Source organism: Girardinichthys multiradiatus, chromosome 5, assembly GCF_021462225.1.
Source record: "Girardinichthys multiradiatus isolate DD_20200921_A chromosome 5, DD_fGirMul_XY1, whole genome shotgun sequence".
NCBI lineage: Eukaryota > Metazoa > Chordata > Actinopteri > Cyprinodontiformes > Goodeidae > Girardinichthys > Girardinichthys multiradiatus.
The window spans coordinates 27,261,115-27,289,104 of record NC_061798.1 but is presented as its reverse complement, the minus strand read 5'-3'; the positions used below and the strand labels follow the sequence as shown (position 1 = coordinate 27,289,104).

Genomic DNA, 27,990 nt, shown 5'->3' with positions numbered 1-27,990 from the left:
GAGTGTGTGGACAGGTGTCTTTTATACGGATAACGAGTTCAAACTGGTGCAGTTAATACAGGTAATGAGTGGAGAACAGGAGGACTTCTTAAAGAAGAACTAGCAGGCCAGTGAGAGCCGGGAGTCTTATTGGTTGTTAGGTGATCAAATACTGATGTCATGCAATAATATGCAAATAAATTACTTAAAAATCCCACAAAGTGATTTTCTAGATTTTTGTTTTAGATTCTGTCACTAACAGTTGAAGAGTACCTATGATGAAAATTAAAAACTTCTACATGCTTTGGAAATGGGAAAACCTGTAAAATCGGCAGTGTATCAAACACTTATTGTCCCCACTGTACATGATATAACTGACTTAATTACCTTAAGGTCAGTCGGGCATTCAGCTTGCCAAGAAATGTAGTTAAACAATGTAAATTCATGAGGAGGAACTACTTTTTCACATATAGGTTTGTTTGGATAGCTTATTTTTCTTAATAGATGAATCCACAACTTTTTGTACTTACCTAGTTTATCTTCATCTGACATTACATTTTGTTTGATGATGTGAAATATTTAAGTGTGACAAAAAAAAGCAAACATTTGGAAACGGTAAGGGGGAAATACTTTTTCACAGCAGTGTATATAAGTAAGATGTGCTAATGTAAATGTAAGCTGTTTTGATCAGACATTTCTTTTAAATGTAATGGTAAAGATTGTAAGAATTCAACACACAGACAGGGCGTAATCAAGACTATGAATCATTTAAGTATGAAGCAGTTTTTGTCCATCACTAAGAAATCATGTTCCTAATTTTAGAGATATTACAGAGGTGGAAGAAAGCTATATGGGATTTAAAAGATATATATTGATGGTTTAGAGGCCTAATAATTTAGGGCTGTAAAGCGACTATGTAAGCATAGTAGCAATTAGAATGTAACCCAAAATGTCACACTTTTTGACACTATTAGTATTATGTTTTGATCTTATAACCGATTTATAGGTAACTAATTCGGTAGAGTATGCTGATGTTATTATTATTATGATGTATTTAGCTGTCATTAATATTGTTACATTTTATTAATATATCTTACAAAAATAATATGTAGGATAAAGTCCTACTATCAGATTCTTTATCGTTCATTTTATTTTATCTCCCATATTTTTTGAAGCAGCCGCCACTCGACAACAAAAACATCACAATTTACGACAGTTGTATCTACTTTTTGGCAGCCTTCGGTTACAAAAAGCTGCACATTTCCAGGGAGACAAACACAGGCGAACGGTACTTTGAGGAGGATGTGAGAGGTTAAGCTTTCGCAGGTAACATTTGAGCTGTGAACTGTAATAAAAAACAAGATCATTGATATTTTAAAGATGTTCGCTACATTTTAAATGTAGTAAACGATCATTGTGTTTATCTCTGTTGAGGGGATTGAGAAACTGTCGCTCTGTCGTTAGCCAAAACAGCTACATACGGCTAACGATAAGTTTGTTAAGGACTTACTTTAGTTTGTTTAAGTTAACCATCGTTGCGAGTTAACCTAAACATCCATTAACGACACAAACTTCAACCCGGACGACCATAGCGTCTGCTAGCTTGATGCTAACCTAACCTCAGGTCTGATTGTTTTCGGTTAAAAACGTTAGATTTGATTAAATCAGCGTTTGTGAGCATTATCGCCTCCGATATCCCCCCCCCCAATGATCTTTCAGCTGTCGATATGAAGCCTTGTTGCATCAGACGCACTTTAACCGTGTCTGTTGTCATCATAAATGGGTCACTGTGAACTGCAGTCATGGTGCTGGTCTTGTAACTGAACTTCAGTTTCATTTACTCCGCACAGGGAAGCATGAGAGAGAAGAGGGACGGAAGCATGGTGAAAGGCCCCTGGTGTTTGTATGATGGATGGCGCAGGGAAGGAGAGATCCTCAGAGAGCTCTAGAACCGTCCCATGTCCAGTTCACCCCGAAACAGATGTCTCCAGCCTTTTATGGAAACACAAAGACTGCTTCTCTTCAAATGAGACCACTTCCCTTCATCAGAAAAATAAAGATGTAGGTATATTAGTCGCTACACAAACTTATTGTTGTTAATAAGGGGGGAACTTGTGAGCAAAGTTTTATGCAAGTTGTTCAGGTCATGAGATTTGCTGTGTGTCTTGTCTAGATGAACGAATCCTGCTTTGGTAAGCAATGTTGGTTGATCATGATGAGCATGAAATGAAGGAACGTTTCAGTAAAGGCCATAAAATATTCACACGTATAGTGGTGAACAAGATGGCGCCAGTGTGTGTGGCTCGCCTCCTGTCACTGCAAACTTTGTTTGTCTGCTGTTTATATGTTTTATTCAGCAATTTGTCAACGCCTTACTTGTGTATAATCGCCAAAAACTTCTGGATTTGCAACTTTATGCTAATGATGTGGAGATGATGGGCAAAAAACCGTGGCCCCGTTTCTAACAAAGATCCCAGCTTGTTTACACCGTGACCCGGCCCCACGTCTGCGGAACAAGCGCCGCCGGAGAAAACGCAGTGGACGGCAGGTAAAGATGAGTGTGTTTGATGCGCTTTACTGATGGTCCTCGGGCCGTGCTGAAAGGGGTGCCTCGCCTTTTTTCGTGGCGTTCCCTCTACCCTGTCGACACCTGGCTGGTACCTGTCGTCGGCCCGGATGAGGTGCTGTCCTCGTCCCCGCTACCGTGAGGTGAACCTGCACAATTTGCGGCCTCTTCGCCGCGCTCAACGTACACGGATTACCCAGGAAACACCGGCTCCTGCGAGGGTCGGTCTGGTAAATGCCAGATCTCTCATGAACAAAACTTTTATCTTGAATGATTTTTTTTCTCGTCTCGGGATTTGGATTTTCTTTGTGTGATTGAGACGTGGCTGAGTGTCGATGAGTCCAGTGCTTTCAATGAACTTTTACCGCAGGATTGCTGTTGTTTTATTCAATTCAATTCAAAAATACTTTATTAATCCCAAAAGGAAATTAAATGTTGTTGTAGCTCATATTATGAAGGTTTCTTCAAAGAGCCGTTGTAGATGCTGATGGCTGTGGGCAGGAAGGATCTCCTGTAGCACTTCGTCTTACAGCAGATCTGAAGAAGCCTCTGACTGAAGACACTCTGTTGTTGTAGGACAATCTCATGAAGAGGATGCTCAGAGTTCTCCATAATGTTCTTCATTTTATGAAGAATCCTTCTTTCCACAATGATCTCCAAAGGAGACCCCAGATCAGAACCAGCCTTTTTTATCAGCTTGTTGAGCTTTTTTAAGTCCCTGGCTCTGATGCTGCTTCCCCAGGAGATGATGGTAGAAGAGATCACACTTTCCACAACAGACTTATAGAAGATATGCAGCATCTTGCTGCAAACACCAAAGGACCTAAGCTTCCTCAAGAAGTACAGTCTGCTCTGTCCCTTCTTCTAGGTGATTTCACAGCTGCATCTCCACTCTATTCTGTTGTCCAGGTGAACAGCTAACAGCCTGCGGACATTGGGCAGTGGAGGAGGAATAGCAGTTTTATATAAACGGCGTTTTAAATGTAAGGAGTTGTCACCATCAACTCTGTTCAGCAGCTTTGAACTGAGTTTATTTGAACTGGGCCATCCTCACACAGTGTTAGGTGCTGTCGTTTATCGACCTCCTAAATAAAATAAGGATTTTATCAACGACTTTTCAGATTTCCTGGCGGACGTGATGCCTAAATACAACCATGTTCTTATTGTTGGAGATTTTAATATCCATGTATGTTGTCCTGATAAACCGATGGCCATGGACTTTTTAAATTTGATTGACTCTTTTAATCTTGTACAGTCTGTATCTGGTCCCACTCAAGAATGTGGACACACTTTGGTTCTGGTTTTATCATATGGTTTACCTATTTCTAATCTGGAAATTTGTGACTCAGCTTTCTCTGATCATATGCCTGTTTTATTTAAGGTCTCAGTTGTTAAAAATTCAGTTAAATCTCCCCTGCGAGGAGCTGCCACATCATTAACCCTTCCACTGCTGTAAAATATTCTGCTGTTTTTAATCAGAAATGTGTCACCGCAGCGTCTTCAGTCAACAACACGCAGGATTTCAGTTTCTGGTTTCATGCAACCTGCCAGTCTGTCATGGACGCTGTGGCTCCTGTAAAGACTAGAAAGCCTAAACTCAAATCTAAGCCCTGGCTGAATCAAACGACCCAGGCTGCTAGGTGTGAATGCCGAAGGGCAGAGCGCAGGTGGAAAAGGGACAGGCTGGTGGTCTTGTTTCAAATATCAAAGGGTTCTTGGCGTCAATATCACAAGACTGTGAAGGAAGCCAAAATAATATCTGTCTAATGTTATCCAGTCAAACTCTCACAAACCTTGTGTTTTATTTACAATAATTGACTCGGTTCTTAATCCTCCACAAACTGTTTGCATTGATGCTCCCTCTGTTCTTTGTGAAAACGTTCTTCACTTTTTCATAGATAAAATCAGAACTATTAGAGACCATATTTTACCTTCTGCCCATAATCCTTCTATTTATGTTCCTGCTTGTGCTGTTTTTGTCAGATTTGAACCTGTGACTCTGTCTTATCTTCAGCAGATTCTCTCACCTGAAGTCTTCAGGTTCTCCTAATGAGGCTGTCCCTCCTCGACTTTTTAAAGGGTTTTCCCCACCATAGGACAATTTTGTCTTGAACTTATTAATAGTCTGTCCTCTGGTGTGGTTCCTGATCATTTTAAACATGCAGTGGTGCAACCTCTTATTAAAAAAAACTGGACTACACACCACTAATTTAGCTAATTTTAGGCCAATTTCCAAGCTTTCTTTTATTTCCAAAGTCCTTGAGAAAATTGTGTACAGTCAATTACTTAGTTTTCTTGAGCATAATATCCTTGAGGTTATCCAATCTGGTTTTAAAACTTTCCACAGCACTGAATCAGCTCTTTTTTTAAAAGTGTTTAATGATATTCTTTTAGCAACTGACTGGTGATTGTGTCATCCTTGTGCTTTTGGACCCAACAGCTGCTTTTGACACTGTAGACCATGACATTCTGTTATCTCGTTTGGACCAGTGGGTGGGAATCAAGGGTTTTGCCTTAAACTGGTTCACATCCTATCTGTCCAACCGAACATTCTGTGTTGGTCTTGAGGGGTCAGTGTCCTCCTCTTCTCTTTTTTGTGGAGTCCCTCAAGGCTCAATGTTAGGCCCGCTTCTGTTTTCCCTCTATTGGCTCCCACTTGGTTCTATTCTCAGAAAGCATGGTATATCATTTCATTGTTACGCAGATGACAGCCAGATCTATGTCCCTCTTAAAAAGTCAAATTCTTTTGCGATAGATTCACTTCTTAGGTGTCTTGAGGACCTGAAGGCCTGGGTGGCAATTAATTTTTTGAGTTTCAATGAAACCAAGACTGAGGTTATGGTTTTTGGAGGTACTGCGGGTCACTCCCCTATAAATCTAGGTTCCCTGACTCAGTACAATAAATTGTTAGTGAGGAATTTAGGAGTTGAAGTAGATCCTGATCTCAAATTGGACAACCACATCAGTTGTTAAAAGGAGTTTTTATCATTTGAGGCAGATAGCCAAAATAAAATACTTCATTCCAAAAATACATTTTGAGACAGTGATCCATGCCTTTATTACCACCCGGCTGGATTACTGTAATGCACTTTATCTGGGGGTTAGTGGGTCCTCCATTGCCCAACTGCAAAGGGTCCAACATGCTGCAGTGAGGCTTTTAACTGGCACATGTAAATATGAGCACATTCCTCCCATCTTATCTTCAGTCCACCGGCTGCCTGTGCCTTTTAGGATCCATTTTAAAATATGTTTATTTGTTTTAAAATCTTTGAATGGCCTTGCCCCACCTTACCTGGCTGATCTGCTGCATCTCTATCATCCCTCCCGCTCCCTTAGATCAGCTGATCAACTGCTCCTGAGGGTCCGTAAGACCAGACTTAAACTTAAGGGAGATCGATCTTTTGCTGCAGCAGCTCCTAAACTTTGGAACAAGCTGCCCCTCCAACTCAAACAGTCCCCTTCACTGTCTGTTTTTAAAACGCGTCTTAAAATCTACTTGTTTTCTTTGGCTTTTGACATTGTGTAAGGTGTTGTGTTTTTGTTTGAATTATGAGCTGTGTTGGAATCTAGTTTCTGTACAGCACTCTGGTCTGCAAAAGTGCTTTATAAATAAAGTTGGATTGGATAAAAGAAGTGGTAAACGCCAGAAACCCATTGTAGTATACTTATTCAATCAACTCCATTATTAGCTTAAATGTTTCTAAAGAAATTTGAAAACAATCCAAAGACATATCAGTGTTCATATGTAGCCTTGAGTGTATTGACCTTGATTTTTTAGATTTTTCCAAGTCCAAAAATGTTTAGGAAACACATATTTGATGCTTTTTTTTAAAAATTCCTTTTAGACAAGGGTTGTAAAATGGTCCTGTGGTTCTTAAACTAGCTGTTTAGATGCCAATCAAAGCTACTCCTGTTTTTGTTTTTGTTTTGTTTTTCTAATAATTTCATTAAATATAAACAAAATTTGTCTTCTGTGTAGCATAATCCTGTCATTATTTAACATGTCTACAGTTAGGCTTGAAATTCATACCCCTGGCAGATGTAGATTTAAAGTAAACAAGTGTGTTCTGACAGGAAAGAATGATGGAGATTTGGAGAGGCCCAGCCAGAGTATCAGTTTCTATTCGATTGAGAATCTGTGGAGGGTGCCTACTTGGTGTGATGGTGTCTGTGCGGGCCTTGTGCCATGTCGCAGCCTGGTGGGCTCCTCACTGGTGGCTTACGGTTCTCAGATCTGTTGGGGTGACTGTTTCACTGTTTTGCTGCTGGGGGCTTGTGCAATCACACGACTGGTAGGGCAACCAGGCTCCAGGCCTGGGATGCACTGGGAGGCTTGGTCAGGTGTCTGGTGCCCTGCGTCTCTCCCTGTGCCTCTTGCTTGGGGGCTGCCGCTCCTTTGCTTTGTTGCAGACCTACCACTATATCAGTATCTATGGCTGTGCCTTGGTGGTGACTGGTGATCTTGTAGAGTTACTACCCACACACAAAATCCAAGTTATAGAACTACAGAAGGTGATACAAACACAAGTTCCTGTTTAATTGATTTGGCCGGTCTTTGATGCCAGATGTTGTCTTGATTTCAATAAAGTAAACTGGGAAATCATCTTGAGGTATCTATTGGGTAAAACTGCCCTGGCACATGCAGGCAACAGGTCTCTCCATGTGGTTTGCTTTAAATGTCTAGTCTGGATGTGGGGGAAAAACAGAATCTGTGGAAGGAGCTAAAGGTCAGAGCGATGGCAAAGAGGCCATCCAAGCTCAAAGCGCTGGAGTTGTTAACCAAATTATAAATCGTCAAAATACCAGTGGGAACATTCAAAAAACTGCTCACTAATTATAACAAGGGCTTGATTGTTGTCAATAAAAGATTTCCTATTTCTATTCATTTTTTTTTTTTTTGTGCTGTGTTTTTAATAACTTTTTTTATTCTTCCCTTTCTACATAGTTTTTTTGAGAGATGCCTTTCTTATTACCAGTCAGAAACAAACTTTTTGATTCAAATGAGAATATTTGTAACTAAGTTTGCAAGGGGTATGAATAATTTTAAGCCATACTATAGGATTAGAAATGTTGAAATTCAGATATTAGATCAGTGTTTTTCAACCCTGCGTGTTTTAGAGGCATCCCTGCTTTAGCACACCTGACTGATGATTGCAGTGGAGCAAAAGCCTGTTAATCAGGCATTAAATGAAATCAGGTGCATGAAAAGCAGGGAGGCATCTAAGACATGCAGGCCTGTGTGCCTCGAGGACCAGGGTTGAAAAACACTGTTTTGAACAAGATGCCAAAATGCAGCTGAATTGTTTTTTTTATTGCTGAATCAGAAGCCAACTTCAGTAGTATGATGTACCAGTAGGTGGATGTGTTGTACAGGATTTCTGCAAGGTCTTAAAGTCTTCAAGTCTTACATTTAATTATGTTAGTTTAAGCCTTAAATTCATAAATCTGTGCTTTGTAGTTCTGGCTGAGGACTTTGGCTGTTAACCTGTGACCAAACTACAAGCCCCATGATGCCCCATGATCAATTGTTGACTAAAACCTTTTGCAACTAACATTTGTTAGGGTTACTTTAGATTACAGGCACTGAAGCTATTCTAGATGTGAAAGAACTTGAGTCACATACCAAAAAATACCAAAATCATTGGCGGTAAAATTATATTTGAACTTGTTTCTGGTTATCAAGTGACTTTAAAATATAGGAGTTAAGTACATTGTTTTTCATAGTTCATAAAGGTCTTGGATTTAAATCACAATGGTCTTAAAACTGTTTTCAGTTTTAGGACTTAAAGTAAACTTTCAGAAACTGTGAGAAACCCTGTATGTACAATGATGCCAAGAAAAATACAGGAATTTGAATCCATAAAAGTATTTGAATTTTGAAATGGAAAAGTTGAATGAATCCTGAAATCTGTATGTTTTGGTTTTTAATATTTCAGAACATTTACATGGACAACCAAAAAGCTGTGCTGGACCTAAAGGATGTCCCTCCACCGCCGCCTCCTCCTCTTCCTCATTATCCTTCTACATCGCAGTTATCCCAGGCCTTTCCTTCAGCACCTTTGCCTCCTGCCTGCTTGCCACCTTCCCTGCAGCCAACACGAGACTCGCACCAACGACACTCGCCATCAAAACGCCAACAAGAAGGGGCTAGCCCCAAAGTAAGCATTTGCACCCACTGTGACTACTGCAGCACAGACGGCTATGGCTTGTTGGGTGGAAGAGGTGTTGTTGGCAGCAGCATTTGTACACCTCAGACAGCATCAAACTCTCTGAGAGCACCAATCGGCAGCAGTAGTAGCAGATTAGATCCGTGCTCTGTAGCCTTGTCTGTTTATCGCTATGATAACCTGAACCATAAGGCGCCTGATCCATTGCTCACTCTTGGTTGCAAACCTCAGTTGCCCTCTTCTGTGGCTACCTCTCAGCCTCTTTCCCTTCAACCTTACTTTCCCTGCTGCTCAGGACTTCATCCCTGCTCAGCTTTACCTCTTCCACTCAGTCAGCACAGCACATTTCCCTCTTCTGCACCCCTGTCTTCCTCCGTTGCCTTTCCACCTGCTCCTGTGCAGGATTCTTGTCTGGTTTCCTCTGGCTTTTACACGTGTGGTGTGGACTGCACCACATCAACAAGAACATCCCAAAGAACTGCACTCTGTGATCACCCAAGCAGCACAACTGTTACCACTTCAACCACCTCAGCACACCTCTACTCTAATCCTGTGCTCCAGGATGTAAAACACACTGTTTGTCGGAATGGGGCACACTTCTGCCAGGCGTGCTTGTTAAAGGTTGGTTTGGTTCACTTCTTTCAGTTTGGTTTTCTTGGAGTTTTGCACCATGAAGATTTGAATATCTGAGTTCTGATGAGTAAACTGGTTTGAAATCTATATTGTTTATCCATTCTTTAGTTTTCCTGATGTTTGTTGGTATTTCCCTGATTTGCAGCCAAAGACTGGTTTGAGTTCAGAGTCCAAATTGTGGGCTGACATTCCTGCACCTCCAACTGTTCCCATCCCTCTTCCCATTTGTAATGGATGTGGGACGTCCTCTGATGGCATGATGCTCATGCCGTCCCCCAAACATGACAAGATTGGCTATAAATATGGTGAGCAAACGTGAGCATATTACATGTCCTTGTGAGTTACACTTTTTATTGAGACTTACTTTCAGAAGCACTAATAGAGTTTGCATATTGTTGAAGTATGTAAACGACTGATTTGTTATGTTCAGAGAATAGTGTTCCTGAGAGCATCCCTCCCGTCGGTGTCTTCTGGGACATTGAAAACTGCAGCGTGCCCAGTGGACGCTCCGCTGAAGCAGTGGTGCAGCGGATTCGCAGCAGGTTCTTCCAGGGACACCGTGAAGCAGAGTTTATCTGCGTCTGTGACATCAGCAAAGAGAGCAAAGCAGTCATCCAAGAGCTCAACAACTGCCAGGTATCTGAAAGAATTACAGTTCTCAACGTACTCTGGTTGTGTGCATTGGTTTTATACCCCTTGAACTTCTATACAGTTTTGTCATGTTATAACCGGACAAATGGCTAAGTTGTTGAGATTTACATGATGTCATAAACGGAAGTGCCAAGAGCAGGTTTTCTTCCAGCACTGACCTGTCTAGCTTCTTCCATCAAATCAGCTAAGTTCTTCCTGTTCCTGTTGAACAACAATAGTTTATTCTTGCTTCTCTTCCTTAAAAGCCAGATTTGTGGCATTCAGAACTAATAGATCTACACCTCTAAGACTGGGCTTGTTTCAATTGATTCTGGTAGATTTGCTTTACTTGTGTCTGTGATTACTTTAAGTCAAACTGCACGATGTACACTGATTATTGCAAAGAACTGATATTTTTATATATTGTACTTTTGGCTTTCCATCAGGTTACTGTTGCTCATATTAATGCCACAGCTAAGAATGCTGCCGATGACAAACTTCGGCAGAGCCTGAGGCGATTTGCTGATACCCACACTGCACCTGCGACCGTCGTTCTGGTGTCCTGTGAGTTGCCTCGTTTACCCACAATTGCCTGCGTTTACAGATTATTTTAAAAATGTATTGTATACTCTCTCTCTTTCAACAGCGGATGTGAATTTTGCCAGCGAACTGAGTGACTTGCGTCATCGCCACGGCTTCCAGGTGATTCTGATCCATGGCAACCACACATCTTCGACTCTGCTGCAGCACGCCCACCGCCATGTGCCATTTCAGGAAATCACAGCTGATCTACCACTGCGCATGCTTGTCAAATCACAGGTAAGCCTTGGAATCCTCTACTAAAGCCTGACACACCGTTTTAAATCCTTGATTTACCCCAGGTAAGCTGGTACTGTCCAGATTAAACAAAGAAAAAAGTAATTTTGGGATGTGCTCTTCTAGAAAAACAGAACATGAAGCAGACTTGGCATCTTCTAAACATTACAGATCTCCAGTGCTTATAGAAGGTTTTTCAAATCTGATGTTTTTCATTTGTTTATCCTGAATTTGACATGCATTTCTTTTTCCCTATCAGTTAAAGTCTTCATAAAGCCTACCTTGGCCTTTGACCCCCACCTTCTCATATTAAAATGGCAGTCAGAGTTTAACTCCATCAAGAAGCAACTGTTACATAGTCGGTTTCTTTTTCTTAAAATTATATGAAACTGATTTACAGTATATTTCAGAAGTATCTCTTAAAATTGTCCACCTTACATCCAATATATTGTATTTTTTTTTTGTGGAAATTATGTGATGGGCACAGCTCTGTGTTGGCCTAATTGTGAAGTGGAAGGAAAATGATCTTTATGTAATTTATTCCAACCATAAATGCCGCTGTTGGAGAGCAGCTGTAGAAAGCCGGGTTATGAAACAATATCCCAAACTTTCAGCATATATATATATATATATAACGCAACCATAAATGTACCCAGACCTGGCCATCCACCTAAACCGACAGGCTGAGTGGGGAGAGCATGAATCCCAAACAGCGGCCAATAGGTCCATGGAAACTCTGGGGGAGCTGCACCATCCACTGCTCAAGTGGAATAACCTGTTGATAAGACAACTATTGGTCATGCACTGAAAACATCTGGCCACATTTATGAAAACATGTGGAAGAAAGTGTTCTGGTCAGATGAGACCAAAGTTGAGCTTTTTGGCCTACGTGCAAAATGCTGCATGTGTCTGAAAACTTGCAGGGCACATCAGCCTTAACACACTGTCCCCGCTGTAAATCATGGTGGAAATATCATCCTTGTATGGAGATCCTTTCCTTCACCAGAAGCAGAGAAGCTGGTAAACGTATGGTTTAGATCAAAGCATGTTCATGTGCTAGAATGGCCCAGTCAAAGTTCAGACCTACTTTCAATTGAGAATCATATTTGAAATCTAATGTTCATGGATGCACCTTATTCAGTTTGACTGAGGTGTTGTACAAAATCACACATATCTTAATGTTTGTGGTTGTAACATGATGAAATGTAGAAAATACTTTAGCAAAGCACAGTTTTAGGGCTTTAGGTAACTTGTCAGATATTTCACCCATTCAATTCTAACTCATAACAAAATTCTGTTTTGTAGTGTGATTTTTAGTCTTTTGTGTTTGTAGTTGTGTTTCAGTTTTTTGCTAATGTTGACCCCCAACGTTTTATTTTAAAAGACAAAAAAAATCTTCAGTTTTGTATCTTAAGTCTAATTGTACAAACCAGACAGGCACAATGTCTCTTCCTCCCCTCCTTCAGTCCAGTTTCAGCCTCCTCTATGTGCACAACCTCCCCATCATCTGTGACAAGACCCTGCAGAATGCTGTAAAGCTTAGGCTTCGCCGCCTGTCAGACAACTGCGGGGGCAAAGTGCAGAGCATGGCCCAGGGTTCAGCAGTCCTCCGCTTTGGTAGCCCTGAGGCAGCTGCACGGGCCCGCAAACGAATGGATAACGAGGATGTGTTTGGCTACAGAATCAGCCTCTCTTTCTCACCAAGGCCCAGAGATGATGTTGGTCCTGGGGCTCAGCTTCAGTCTAAACCCCGGTCGTTCGAAACCAAGGTGTCTGTGCTCGCCCCTTTCCCAACCATATCTTCCTCCTCTTTTCTGCCCCTGGAGAAGCCCAGATCGCCCAGGAGGCCACGGCGAGCCACTCGCCCCTTTCCCGCCTCTGGCCTGGTGCCCGAGAGGCCCTACAGCCCCAGGAGGGGTTCCAGTGGGCCTCCCGGTGGTGCTCCAGCCAAACCGCATCAGGTCAGCAGACTCCTCCATGCCCGCCTCCCTCCAACCTCCACTGCGCTCTGTCCTTGTTTGGGCTGCCGTGTAAATTGCAGTAGCTTCTCCTCCCCTCGAAGTTCTTGTAATTGCTGCTTTACTAACAGTTTGTAGCTGCATGCTCGCCTTCATTTGTCTGCCTCTTCTAGCTCATAGCATGCATTGTTTGTGCTGGTACCATTTTTATCATGTCATATTAATAGATGAGTTGTTCCTTGTTTTACATGTGACGCCATATTTCTACTAGCCAGTTTGTCTTGTCCAGATTCAGTTTTATCCTTCCATGTTTTTTCCTGTTTTCTGTGCTGACTAAGACATCAGGCTGTTGATTTGACTTTTTTTCTTCTTTTTTTTTCCCACCTTGTTTGCAGTCAATCAAACTGATGTGACAGACTGATCAAAACTGACCCATTAACGTCTAAAGTAGGAATGGGGATTTTAAGCATTTCTTGTTGAACTTTAACATTTAAATCAAAGCTTAAGTTATGTGCAGCACAGCAAACACAGCTCAGTACCTGCTTCCTAATTGGAATAGGTTGTAAAATTTGTGCTTGATTTAATTCATCTTAACTGCACATCCCTACTTTTCACCTTAAAGTGTTTGTTTGTGACAGTCTGATTTTTCTTCCGCTTGTTTGCATGCAGCCTTGCAAATGTCACTGACACATCCATCTTTACCTTTTTTTCTTTTTTTTTTTCTGAAAAATGCATGCTCTGGATCCAGATATAAGAAGGTCTTCTACTGTCTTAATTTAGGAGATGGTTAACATGGAAACAAAGTCCAGGGTGGGCCTGCCACACCTGGGCAGAAGGCGAGCCGCTTCCTCATCACCCCACAGAAATGAGACGGGAGCCCAGGAGGAGCAGACCAAGTTTGGCCTAACTGGAGAATCTATACACAAGAGGTACACAGACAAGGTTGACTATCTGTTTTTTATTTTACAAACTCTTATTTAGACCCCTTTTAATCTGTTCAGAATTCTGAAGGTGCAGTATTCATTTTTTGTTTTTTTTCTTTTTCAAACAAAAAATCTTAAGGGTTGTATGAATTTGTTTTTAGCCTCTTTTGCTTTGATGCCCCTAAATAAAGTCTATTGTAACTGCCTTCAGAAGTCACCTAATTTATAAATAGTCCACCTGTGTCTTCTTTCATCGCAGTATAAATCCAGATGTTCTGTGAAGGCCTCAGAGGTTTGTTTGAGAACTTTAGAGGGGAAAAAAGGCATCACGAACACCGAGGAATACAGCTGGGATAAAGTTGAGACGTTTAAAGCAGGGTTGGATCATAAAACAATCCCCTGAACTCTAAATATCCTGCGTTGCACCGCTCATCTCATCTGTCTGCACAGTACAGACAGCATGTGGACGATGGTGCTTTGTTCTGATGAGACAAACGCTGAACATTTTGACCTGTACTTGAAGTCCTATTTATGCTGGGAAAAAGAAACGTATAATTTTCCTTCCACTTTACGATTATGTACTACTTCATGTTCATCTCAAAAAATCTCTGTAAAATACATTGATGGTTGTAGTAGTAATTTGACAAAATGTGAAGCTTTTCAAACAGTGTGAATACTTTTGCACTTCAGTGTAACTGGCTTTATAGGAATTGCTTTTAGATTATATTGACTGTAGTACCTTTTTAGAAATACTTGCTGAGTAGATGTATGTGCAGTTGTAGATTCAGTTTTTCCCCAAACATGAGTGTACTTGCCAACCTAAAGAGCCCTCCCTTCTTTCTGTGTAAAAGAGAGGGCTCCAGTCCTCGCCGTGTAACCAGATCACCTGTAGCGCAGAGGGACATGAACTCGGGTGAGTTCAAGATTAGCACACCCTCAGCCTTCAGCAAGCTAAACCTGAACCGGAGCTTCAGCCCGCTTGTCCCGTCTCAGGGGTCCTGGTCCTCCCGGTAATAAAACTGCATAAATATCATCCAGAACCTTTTTTTTTTTTTAATAATTGTTGGTTATTTTTATTTTAACAATCTTCCCCTGTTCCAACAAAAAGGAGCGGATCCCCCTGCCTGTCCAGCCGCTCCTCTCCTCTGCTCACAACCGCTCACAGCTCTTGCCCTGAAGGTCCAGCTGAGCCTTTCTCAGAGGGGGCAGAACTCCAGATAGCCAACCTTGACTACAGAATGTCCCGCAAAGATCTGCAGCAAATACTGCATGACACCTTCTCTCGATATGGACAGGTAAAGCTCACTCCTGGAAGTCAACCAAACCAAAATACCAGTGTTTGGAAATACAGGTTGGAAACATGATGTGTCATACCTTCTACACTCAAACATTCCTGTTTTGTATGCTTTTTTTTTTTCTTTTGTCTAGGTGAAAGTTGTGGATCTGAGCCCTCACACTGACTATCAGCTGAAGGCCACAGTTCAGATGATGTCCCTGCAGCAGGCCATCAGTGCTGTCGGTGCTCTGCACCGTTATAAGATTGGAAGTAAACGCATTCAAGTGTCTCTGGTCACTGGGGGCAACAGCAGATCTCTTTCCTTGCTCAGGTACAGTTTAGTGAATAAGTTGGTCATTTATCTAGAAATGAAAAGGCATAAATGCATTCTCAGATGTTTTGCTTCAGATGAGCCTCTAATTTTCCTTGTGACATTTTGCAGCACGGAGCTCATCTGCATTCTCCAGGATGCTCCTGCCAATTGTCTCCCTCTGTTCAAACTTGCTGAGATCTATGAGAAGAAGTCTGTACCTGTCTCACCCATTGCTTTCAACTCTGAAAGAATTTACTTGATGTCTATACCGTAAAGTAACTAACTCGCCGTGTTCTCCTTTCTTTTTTGTTTTTTATTAAGGTTCTGCCGTAAACTCGTCATTGGTGATCTGTACAAGTTATCAGATGTGCTCTCAGTGCGGGAACAGGGAAGTTCCAGGCTAGTGTGCCTTCTTCCCAACATCCAAATCCATAAGAGTCCACTAGGATCTTCTCGGTCCCAAGAAGGTTCCTCTGCAAGCGGGAGTCCTGTTGTGTTTGAGGAACTCGAGTACCACGAGCCTGTTTGCAGACATCATTATGCTAAGCAAGACTTCAGGTAAACAAACATGTTCATACTGTGCCTTGGAAAAGTATTCACACCCTTTCTACCTTTTCAGATCTTTTTTTTATGTCCAGAATTCGTTTAGTTTTAATCGGTCTTTTGACTAAAATTCATGTAGGTTTAGTAGTTCACTCATTTGTAGTCAGGTTTAGTTGACTAAAACTGAACTTTCTACTTTTATGTGACACAATTTACTGTAAATATAATAAAAACATGAGGAATGTTTTTAAAACCACTTTCCTTTTTTAAAGGAAAATCATTTATTTTCTACATTCATAAAATGTTAGGATAGAATGGAGTTGGGTATAATGTGTCGCACAGAAACACATCTTTAGTTTTAGTTTTGAAACAATTTTTTTAAAATTTTTATTATCCTAAAGATCTTCACTAAAATGATCAGGTATTTGTTATTCCTGTTAGGATTATTTTTACCTAAATAATAAATGTGTATATATGAAATGTTACTTTTTTTTTTCCTACCGTGTTGCTGTAAAATAATGAAAAATAAAATTTTTAGACATGTTTTTGGAGGGAACCCCTTACTATTAGGAATTTAAACTGAACAAATAATATCGTGCCAACGTCCCTCAAAGCCTTTAAGAAACAGGAAGTGTAAACATTTCAGTGCAAGAAGTTATAAACTATACAAATTATTACCAACAATTTTCTTCAATTTTTAGACTTCAGTTTTGTCATCAGGCTTGTTGTTGTTTTCTTGGTGACACTCAGCTTCTTATCTGTTGTCTCAAACCTAAAAACAAAATCGTAATCTTCACCACAGTCAGAGGTAATCTTTTGGAACCAGTCCGTTTTGCAGAGGCCTCCTGTTTGGTCGAAACAGCCTGAGATGCTGTCAATCGAAGGCCTTCTGTGGGTGACAAGATGGAGACGGGGAAAATATATTAACACCAACTAAAACTGTTTAATCCTCGACTTATGTCTTATGGCTGCCAGCAACTCTCCTGTGCATGAAACTGACAGGAAATGTGAAGAAACAGGGGAGTTATCAGGGCTACCCAAGGCCAGGGTCGTTATCCTTGGAAGCCTGGGCCTTTAAATGGTTTGAGATTCATGCAGCCTAACAGACAGAAGAGCAGCTGAAAGCTAACAACTATTTATCTACTAATGATTATAACTGGAATAAGGAAACGACTAATTATTTGGTTAATTATTTCCTAGTTGTTGGATATGTTTGCTGTATCCCTAACAAATTGTGAAACAGGTTTGGGTATGTGAATACTTGTGCAAAGTGCTGTAGTGAGAGTTTGCAGATAGTCATGTTTACTGAGATATTTCTTTCTTTTTTATTGTAGTGAGGCTGACTTTGACCCTGAATCCTATAAAATCCCTTTTGTCGTGATGTCGCTGAGCAGTTTGTCCTCTGAGGTCCACAGTCTGTTGCAGATGCATGACGGCACTCTGCCGCTGCTCAGGTAACGCCACCATCCAGGCTATAAGGTTTACAGAATGTGTGTTGGGGCACATTTTAAGTAAGCAAATTTGGCTTTGTTTGAATTTTAGTTTTCCAGACTGCTATGCAGCAAAATTTAGCCCTCTGCAAGTTGGCATTGAGATGCTAGAGGATGGTGTTCCTCTGGAGCATCTGATTACCTGTGTTCCCAGTATCACCATTGTCACAGCTCAGAATGGGTTCAAAGTCATCAAGTGGATCCAAAACAAACCACCTGCACAAAACTCAGGTAGGCGCAATAGACGCAGATATCAGAATTATGTCTCTAGTCTTCATACTTCTCAGATACCAGCATCTGGAAGTTCATATTTTGTGCGTGCATTTTTAATGCAGAGCCATGGATTCAGCGTTGCAAGAGTCCTGTTGGCAATCCACAGCTCATCCAGTTTAGCAGAGAGATTATTGACCTGTTGAAGAGTCAGCCATCTTGCCTCTTGCCAATCAGCAAATTTATACCTTCCTATCACCATCACTTCGCTAAGCAATGCCGAGTCTCAGACTATGGCTTCTCCAAGCTGCTGGATCTTCTGGAAGCTGTCCCACATGTGCTGCAGGTATTTAAAAAGTCTCTCTCTAAATGATTTTTCCAAACTGCATTTGTTTGTGTTTCATGTTGTGCTTTTTATTTTCCACCAACAGATTATAGGAATGGGTACCAAACGTTTACTGACCCTAACCCATAGAGCACAAGTAAAGCGCTTCACACAAGACCTCCTTAAATTGCTCAAGTTTCAAGCTAGTAAACAAGTTGCAATCAGGGACTTTATGCAGGCCTACCATTGGTTAGTAAGCATGGCAACGATTGCCTCTTTATCTGTAAAGACTCTTTTTTTTAAGAAGAGTTTGGATTGTTGGTGTTTTAGATGTTAATGTATTCTTTGTTACAGGTGCTTCTCCAGAGACTGGAGGGTAACGGACTATGGCATATGTGACCTGATGGACCTGCTGGCAGAAATCCCAGACACAACCATCACCATCACACACCAGACCACAGACATGGTCATCTCTGTTCCTAAGAGAGGTCAGTCTGTAATAAGCCATTTTTATTCACCAGTTTCAGTCTCGGTTTATTAAGAGGTCGACTTGGAATCAAATCTTTTAGAGCGCCAAGCCACCTAAAGGGCTACACAATATCGCAAATGGCCCATCATCGCAGTATCACTATGCACAAAGGACAGTTTATAATACAGTATTTGATATTTGTTGCCGTTATAATCCCAGCTTTCATGTTCAGCCTTGAGTGCAGTCTCACTGTATTAAAAGGTCATATATGTGACACAGGTCATAGTGCCCCATATGCTGAAGGTCACCAAGAGGTGGTTGTACTGTGACATGCAAGAAAGGGAGAGTTGTACGCTGTTTTCAGAACTCAGGAAGGCTTTTTTTAATTTTTTTTATATATAACTAATAACAATCTGTGAGGCATGCCATTGTGTTCAGCATCCGTTACTCCAACTGCTCTACATGAAATCTAGACCTCTTTATAAAAGCTCCTTTTTGATTTTCACCACAGGCCATGAAGCAAAAGGTGTTCTGGTCGGGTGAGAGTAAAACTGATGTTCAGAATTGGAATCGGAATCAACTTTAATAGCCAAGTTTGTGTTGTGAAAAAATGTTATTTAACAAAGAGAGATGATCTTCACTCGGTCAGCTTTTATTAGTAACCTTGCAAGGTGAGAATGGTGTACAGCACCAGACATGTGTTCAAAAGATGTTCTGTATCTGCTCTGATTGAACTGAGAGAAACTTCAGATTAGCTCAGTGGGGTCTTGTTGCACTACTTTCACAGAATAACAGGACCTTGAACCTTAGCTTAGCTTGATCAGACAGCTTAGGAAGGAACTGTGAGCGCAAGAGACAGATAAAACTCTGCTGAGTACAGGCGCACAGACATAACTCGACTTTGCTACTGTAATTAAAGGGACTGAATACTTTTTAGCAGGTTATGCAAAGTGATAAAACTATGATACTTTTAAATTCCTTGTTTGTGCACATTAATGAATGAAATTTAGACTTTGGTTTCCATCGTTCCCATCGAACATCAATCCAAACAAAAAACCACACTTAAATAAATAAGGACAAGGAGCAGTATAAAAGTGTGTTTGTGATGGAGCAGTATTCTTATTTTTTCCCATAAGAGTAGCTGTCTACTCTGGCTGTGAGGTGTTCATTCTATTCATCAGACAGAGAGCCTGGGGAAAGAAACTGTCTCTGTGGCATCTAAACCTTTGCCATTAGCGCTCTGTAGCGCCGACCTGAAGGTAAAAGTCCAGACAACCTGTGACCAGGATATGTGGGGTCGACAGAGATGTTGGCTGCCCTTTTCCTGACCCTAGACCTGCACATGTCCTGGATGGAGGGAAGGTCAGCCCTGGTGATCCTCTCTGCAGACCTAATTGTTCGTTTCATTCTGGACCTGTCCTCTTTTGTAGATGAGCCAAACCACACTGAATCATGGTAGTGTTGAGGTCTTGAAAATTGGTGGTTCCTAGGAACCGAAAGTGATCCACAGCAGATGCATTGTTGTTGAGGATTGTGGGGGGAGTTCTACGGAAGTCCGTCATCTCCACTGTTTTTATTGGGTTTAGCTGCAGCTACTACTGAGCTCACCAGTGGACCGGCCGATCCACCTTCAGTCTCACTGTCCTGCATCAGACTAATAACGGTGATATCATCTGCAAACTTCAAGGGTTTCACAGACTAGTCCACTGGGGTGCAGTCATTTATTTAGAGAGAAGAGGAGTGGGGTGAAAACACACCCCTGTGGGGTGCCAGTGCTGATGGTTCTTGAGCCCGAGAAGATGCTCCCTAGCCACCTTGTTTGATCTTTAGGGCAGGCTGGTGGACAGAGGAGGGGGTTGTAGAGTTATTTGGAGATGCATGCAGACCCTTTGTGTGAGAGTGAAGTGTGCAAGGCTGGTAAGAAACTGTTCAGATCCTCAGCCAGGCAGGGTGTCATCACAGCATGGGGGGTAGGGCTCCTATAGTTGGCAATGGTCTGCAAAGTCCTCCACATGGAATTCAATTCAATTCAGTTTTATTTATATAGCACCAATTCACAACACATGTCGTCTCAAGGCGCTTCACAACAGTCAGGTTCATACATTCCAATTAATCCTAACAATTGAACAGTGCAGTCGGAGTTATTTATTTATTCAAATTGGATAAAAAGTTTTTCTATCTAAGGAAACCCAGCAGATTGCATCCAGTCAGTGACTTGCAGCATTCATTCCTCCTGGATGAGCATGTAGAGACAGTGGACAGTCACTGGCGTTGACTTTGCAGCAATCCCTCATACTGAGCATGCATGTAGCGACAGTGGAGAGGAAAAACTCCCTTTTAACAGGAAGAAACCTCCAGCAGAACCAGGCTCAGGGTGAGCGGCCATCTGCCACGACCGACTGGGGGTTTGAGAGAACAGAGCAGAGACACAAAGAGAACAAAGAAGCACTGATCCAGGAGTACTTTCTATGGGAAGGAAAAGTAAATGTTAATGGATGTAGCTCCTTTAGTCGTTTCATCTAGAAAGAAAGAACAGATAAACTCTGAGCCAGTTTTCAAGGTTAGAGTCTGAAAGAGAGCACATATAATTAGTTACAGTAAAGCTCAGTCAATCGCCATGTCTAGGAGAGAGAAAGGGTTAAACACTGAAAGACAGGGCTATGTGGATCATCGGTAGAGGGTGAGCATTAAGTTGTTGCCAGCAGAAACTTGGACCATTCCCCTCTCCAGAAAGGTGTCACAGGTAGACACAGAGTCAGGCCAGGTGTAGCTTCTAGGAAGAGAAAAGAGGGAGAACATAAAGTTAAAAGCTGAAATAACAATGCAAAAAAATAATGCAAAATTGGAGAGTAGTGTGAGAATGTAGCGAAGAGGGTGAAAGTGGTCATTATGTCCTCCAGCAGCCTAAGCCTATAGCAGCATAACAACACAGATAGTTTCAGTTCAGATTATTTAGTTAAATGGCACTTATTTACAACAATGTCATCTCAAGGCACCCCACAAAGGGTCCCACTGATGGTCATTGTTATACTAAAAACCACAAGGATAGGGATACCTCCCTCTGTCAGACTGATTATAACCATTGGAAAAGGGAAGGGGTCACACAGGTAGCAGAAATGGAGGGTGTGTGGAAGTATGGAAGTACTGTCATTAGCTAAGAAGCTATTTATCTTTCCACAGAGCTGCTTGAAAAGCGCTGTGTAGAAATATGGTGGTGGCAGCATCATGCGCATGCTTTTCTTCAGCAGACATGGAATCTGTTCACAGATGATGGGAAGATGAATGGAGCTAAACCCAGGATAATCCTGGGTGAACCCTGACTTCCTTCCACTGAGTCAAACATTTAGTTTTATTTTGAAAATCCATTTTTATTTGCCAGATCGTACTGTGGAGGAAATGGAGAGAACCAAGCAGTTTGGAAAGGAGGTAGTGGACCTCCTCCGTCATCAGCCACACTGTCGAATGCCGTTCAGTAAGTTCATTCCTACCTACCACCACCACTTTGGTCGTCAGTGCAAGCTCAGCTACTATGGCTTCACCAAGCTGATGGAGCTCTTAGAGGCAATCCCAGACATTCTGATGGTAAGACCCAAACACTGCTCCGCATCACCTTTGTTCCTCTGTGGCTCCTACTATATTTCTGGTCTGTAACAAGGGCCTTAACTCCCTTTTAATAAACTTTACTGTTGAGTGTTTCTTTCGTTCATCAGGTTTTGGAATGTGGTGAAGAGAAAGTGCTGATTTTAACTGAGGTTGAGCGTATCAAGGCTCTGGCAGCTCAACTAGTCAAGCTGCTCCGGGCTCAGAAAAACTTCAGTCTTTCTGTCAGCCAGCTTCTCCCAGAATACAACAAGACCTTCGGTTACGGTCTTCGTCTGCAGGACTACGACGCCGCTGCGCTGCCTGCTCTGCTGGCCAAACTCTGCCATGTTGTCAAGGTAAAAAAAAAAAATAATGATAAAAAGGGGGGAAAATTTGTTCAAAATCCAGTGTAATCCTAATGTCTGGATGAAAGGCCTAAACAATTTTTTTTTTCAGAACAGAACATCCAGCTTTTTATAAACAGTTTGTTTCTAGATTATGATAAAATTACTTTTACTTTTTTTTTAATTAATTTTTTGGTACTGCACATCCTGAAAATGCTTTGGCTGCTCCAATTACAACAGTCCCCTTTATAATGCAGCTAAGGACTTTTTGGCTCAGTCTGCTTTTCTCCATCTTCCTGAGTGCAGCCAGGGTGAGTGCAGCCAGGGTGAGTGCAGCCAGGGTGAGTGCAGCCAGGGTGAGTGCAGCCGGGGTGAGTGCAGCCGGGGTGAGTGCAGCCGGGGTGAGTGCAGCCGGGGTGAGTGCAGCCGGGGTGAGGGCAGCCGGGGTGAGGGCAGCCGGGGTGAGGGCAGCCGGGGTGAGGGCAGCCGGGGTGAGGGCAGCCGGGGTGAGGGCAGCCGGGGTGAGGGCAGCCGGGGTGAGGGCAGCCTTCAGCTCTGCTGGAGTTCTTTCTCAGTGTCTGAGTCCCCTCTCTTGAATTTGTTGAAGCATTCTGTAGTTATTGATTCTCCACTTTTTTTCAGTTAATAATGGTACTGCCCAAGGATCAAACGGTTTTGATGTTTTTCAAGAGAATGCCTGCCTGTAATTAATCTATCTGGAAAAGTATGGTATCTGATTTTTGAGATTAGAATAAGAATTTAAATTATAATTTATATGGAAAAGGTGTTTCCAGGATTTATTCCTTATTCCATTCTCTTAAACATATATTGCATTCATCCATGGATCAGTTTAGAGTACGTTGCAGAAGTATCACAGATTAGCCCATAACTGAGGTGTGCTGGAAGAGACCTAACCCAACTGACTGGAGCTGTAAATGTAGGAAAGCTTGTTCTACTGACTCGGGACTGAATTAAATGCTCACCACATATTTCAGATATTTGTTCCAAAGAAGAAAAAAGTCTAAACGGCTAAAGATAAAGGATAATTGAGAAGTAGAAAAACAAATTACTTTTGTTCAGGTGGTGGACGGCTCTGACGGTCGAGAAGTGCAACTAATCAACAGGAAGTCTCTACGGCTGCTGACCACTCAGCTGCTGGCTCTGCTCATGTCCCAAGAAAACCATCAACTGACGAAGGGTATGAAGGTGGAGGAGCTGAGCCAGCATTACCTGAATGTTCATGGAACCCAGCTTAATCCTTGTGAATATGGGTTTCTGTCTCTGAGCGAGCTGCTGAAGAGCCTGCCCTATCTTGTAGAGGTTGGAGTCAGATTTCTCTTTTGAAGATGAATTATGTTTGTTTTCTTTCCTGGCTAAACGGCAGGTAATGGCTCATCTTTTCCTCCGTCCTTAGTTGTACTTTGAAGAGAGTGATGAAAACTGTGAAGACTGCAGCACTGATGGTGGCCATGGGGTTGAGTGGGTGAGGCTGACCAAGCTTTACCAGTTTGCTCGTAACGTCCGGGCGCTGCTCCACACCTACCACTACAACCAGATCTTCCTGACAGAGTTCCAGGGGGCGTACAGCAAGTTTACAGGGTGCAGCTTTGAACCTTGCTTTTATGGATGCGTCAGCGTTGACGAGCTGCTCAGCGCTATTCCACAGGTTGAAAATGACCTCTTTCTTATTCTATTTTTCATTTAGTCTTTAAAATATCTACAAAATCTTATTTTTATAATTTCCTCTTTTTGGGGATTTAACATGTCTTGTGCTTTCAGGTGGTCTGGATCAAAGGACATGGTCATAAGAGGATTATCGTTTTAAAGAACGATATGAAAGGTAAAGACATGTTTCTCATTGCAGATCATTTAGGTTCCCTGATGTGACCTGACAGAAGAACAAGCTGTATTTTGACCTTTTTCCAGATTCCAGTTGTGTGAAAAGACATATGAAAACTTTAAAAATAAAGTATTTGTGTGTTTTTAGCAAAGCCAAGCTATTCAATATCCAACAGCCCACAGCCACAAGAAAACGCTGAGAGTCTGAGGGACAGCCCCATCAGCAGCACAACATCAGGAACTCAAAGTCCAGGTAGTGCAAGTCACAGAAGTGCGCAGAGGTTCCTTGAAACACTCTGTTACAGTGGATGAAATAAATATTGAACATGTTTTCCTCGGTTAAATATTTGTAACGGGGCCATTGACATAAAATTCACCCTAGATGTCTGCAACGACCAAAGTTATCTCTACATTCTAGCAGTTTTCTGTTGTTCTCTGAATCCAGTTAAGAGTTTCCATGGCAATGGTACACTCGTTTTCAGATTCCTATCAGGAATGTGTAGGTGCATTTTTCTGTTCATCCCTTCTTCATATATATGAACTGTGAGTGCCATATGCTGTTTAACAGCCCGCACCATGATAGTCCCACCTTCAAACCCCACTTTTGGCATGATGTTTTTGTGGTGATACAGAGAACCAGTCTTTTTTTTTTTTTTTTTTTCAAACATGCTGTGTATAATAACGTTCACACACTTCAGTTTCAGCCTTATCTGACCAGATCGTATTCTGCTAGCCTTTCATTGGCTCATCCAAAACTTTTGCAGCAAACTAAACGAGGTTCAACATGATTTTCTTAAGCAGTGGAGTGTTGCGCAGTGAGTGCATGGATGCCATTGCATTTGAATGCATTACTTGTCTTCATAGGGAAAACTGTACCTGCTGTTTTCAGGTCTGCCTGAGGCTTTGTGGTGCTCCTTGGTTGGACAACAACTCTTTGGATTATTCTTCTGGCTCCTCTGTCATAAGTCTTACAAGGGGCCCCAGGCCTTGGTTGTTTTATGGTGATATGTTTCCACCTCAGATGTTTAGTAATGCAGCTGAACCCATTGCCATCAGCAGTAAGACTATTTAAATCTTTGCTTTTACCAAGCCTACCACTCTGTGCAATACGTTGGCAGAAACCCTTTTATAGGCCATCAGTCTGATATTTGTTAGCCCATTGCAGCAGGAATGCTTTCTTAATACTGTCAGGTTTCGGATGGTTTCTTGGCTTTCTATGCCATACTTTTTTCAGATGTTCAATACTTATTTGGTGTCCTCTCACTTCATTAACAGAACTTAGTGAGGATTTCTTTGGTTGTTACAACTGTAAATACTTTATATATTCACATAAAATTCACACCTGAGAGAAACGTTGACGTCTTCAATACTTATTTCACTTGTATATTAAAAATACTATGCAAAACTGGGCTATGATGGAATATGAATCTGCATGTCATGACTTTTTAATGTTTGTATGCATCTTAATATGTTTGACTGTAATTTAGACACTCGAACGTTTGTTTTTGCTGCCAGGTTGCGATGCTGATTCAGAGCTGCTTCGTCTGACCTCACCTGTTGACCTGTTGTGTGGCCCTGTACCATCCTGCCTGCCGTCACCTCAGCTCCATCCTGACCCTGTTCTCCAGCAGATGGACTTGATTGACTTTGAGAAAACTCCACCTCCACAACTCCCAACAGGTCAGTTTGATTTTGCTCAGTAATTACAGCCATAAACACTGCTAACGTTTATTTATTTATTTTTCAAATCTTAGAGCCAGAATCTGTAGAGGAGGCAGCAGCAGATGGCACCTCTGATCCTCCTGAGCAGCCTGGCTGGAGAGATGATTCACCACCACTCTGTGACGAGAAGAACATGTTGTCCATGGACAGTCCTGGAAGGAGAGTTTCACGCAGCAGATTTAAACTAGCTGCCAACTTCTCTTTCACAACAGGCCTCTGATCCACTCATCTGCTTCGAAAAAACAACTGCCAACTCTAAATGGATCATGACCTTCAGCATCTTGACAGGCTGTTGCATTTGTGGGTTTCCTTCTACTCCTCAGCAAGCTTTCTTCTTGGTTCATAATGTTTATTATTGTTCACCTGACTGTGATCTTTTAATTCTTTGATTTGCAAACTGATCTACTGTTCCTAGATGTCATCCCAGGATCAGTGGATTTCATTCTCAGTTCTGAGCCATAGTTGATGTGTTTAGAAACTCAGTTTTTATAAACTGAGTTAGTTTTCACTGTATCGTTTTCAGTTGGTAAAACTGACATGTGGACAGTTTTTACTAAGATTTCGATGAAACATTCAAAGTTACTCCTTTACTCTCAGACAGAAACTTTCATTTAAAACCCTAATTTCAACCTTTGGAGATTTGTCTTGGTTGGTTATGATGGTTACAATGAGCAATCCAGGTGATGAGTTGCTGCCTGTTGAATTCTTTCTGATTTTTAAAGTAGTTTGCATCTCTATGCTCTCCTGTCTCTGCACAATTTAGAAAGAACTAAAAAAACAAAACACTGCAGACTCTGTGTTCATCTATGAAGGAGCCTGTCCCTAATCGTGTAGCGGCCCGATGAGACCGTAGTGCCTAAACGACAGAAACCGACATTCTCCTAATGGTTATCTGCAGCCAGCAGCTTGTCTAGCTGTGCTTCTGTCTGTGTGGTTTACACTGCAGTGGGTGGAGTGAAATGTGCAAGGCGTGCATAACTTGAGTTTATGCAAGGTGTAACCCCAGAAGCAGATGAAGAGAAGACATTGTTTAAGATCAGTCTTGATTTCTGGATCTCAGAGCTGCCCTCACCCAGGCAGCTGCCATGTAAAGGTTTGTCGAGTTAACCTTTGCCACTACTGGGCACTGAATCTTAATGGTGGAGTATTTGGAGGACACCACACAGTCCTGAGTTTTTGATTTTTAACGGCACAGTGAATGAGTTTAGAGGAGAGAGGGGGCTGGAGCTGATGGATTTCAGAGTCTGGGGCTCTGAAAAGCCTCTTGCACAGACTGTTGCCCTCACAGAGGGGCCCTCTGCAGCTCGCTGGAATCTGCCGGGCTTTTACAATGGCTTGTATTTGCCGCGGTGCTGAAACATGTTGCCATCGTTCCTCCCTCTCAGGCAGAGTGGTTTTAACGTACAGGTGTGTGTGTTGATCTCAGGTATTTGTTGGTTTTCCTTTTCGCCCGTTGGCTGCTGGCTGCTGAAATATCTCCAGATGTCGGCTACATGTGCAGTTTGGCACAAACCAGATGTAACTGAAGTTTATTATAAACCTTCAGTGAATGGGTCACAGCCCATCTAATTGGTTTGTTTGCACTGATACTGGGTTTAGTCTGTTTAAGGTATTCTGCTCTAGGTTTTTTTTTTTGTTTAGCTGGTGTTGAAAGCTCTCCCTACCATCATGCACAAATCAGAGAGTTTTTAAATGTGGCTCCTATTGCTCATTTCTTCTGCAGCATTTTAGAGACCAGTTGAAGGGATCATCAGTTCAAAGTAATTGTTTGAAATTAATGACATAAAAACAACTTAATCTGATCAGAAAACATCTGAATTTAAATTTAACCGAAGGACTTCCTTTCTTTGTATGAACTACAGTGACAACTAACTCATTTTATTGAGTCCTTGTTTCAGTTGGATCACTGAGAACCTGCTGTACCTGTTGACATATGCACGTATGCATAGTTTTAGTTCCTGAAATACATGTTTGAGAAGGTTTAACAGAGTTCTTCATGTGTTGAATTTCTCAGTTATTCTACAAAAGATTTTAAGGAACTTTATGTTGCCATGAGTATTTTGTTTACCTGCTCAACAACTGTCTCATTGAGTCACTGTCTCTGCGGTCAGTTTTTACTGCCTTGCTGCACCAACTCTGGTTGCAACAGTCAGATCATGTTGAAGCGACCAAAAATGAATCTACTAATAAAATTCACAAGCATCA

The 27,990-nt window shown here is 41.8% G+C and overlaps 1 protein-coding gene across 8 annotated transcripts; it reads left to right on the top strand.

Annotated features, from left to right (window-relative positions):
* Positions 1–1,212: 1,212 nt before the first annotated feature.
* LOC124868299 (meiosis regulator and mRNA stability factor 1) lies at positions 1,213–27,990 on the top strand. Of its 8 annotated transcripts, XM_047365382.1 has the most exons (28): positions 1,213–1,305; positions 1,830–2,040; positions 8,482–8,703; positions 9,115–9,333; positions 9,491–9,650; positions 9,776–9,981; positions 10,422–10,539; positions 10,622–10,794; positions 12,258–12,752; positions 13,530–13,678; positions 14,524–14,682; positions 14,781–14,967; positions 15,101–15,279; positions 15,391–15,471; positions 15,583–15,819; positions 17,139–17,258; positions 17,347–17,525; positions 17,630–17,850; positions 17,936–18,078; positions 18,184–18,317; positions 21,678–21,880; positions 22,009–22,236; positions 23,305–23,544; positions 23,639–23,890; positions 24,004–24,064; positions 24,212–24,316; positions 25,579–25,743; positions 25,818–27,990. In XM_047365382.1, the coding sequence occupies exons 2-28, from the start codon at positions 1,885–1,887 to the stop codon at positions 26,003–26,005; spliced, it is 4,980 nt and encodes a 1,659-aa protein (XP_047221338.1). In that variant the 5' UTR covers positions 1,213–1,305; positions 1,830–1,884; the 3' UTR covers positions 26,006–27,990. The 8 variants fall into 8 exon arrangements, with proteins under 8 accessions (XP_047221338.1, XP_047221341.1, XP_047221337.1 ...); XM_047365385.1 differs by lacking the exon at positions 9,115–9,333; XM_047365381.1 differs by having other exon boundaries at positions 8,482–9,333; positions 12,621–12,752.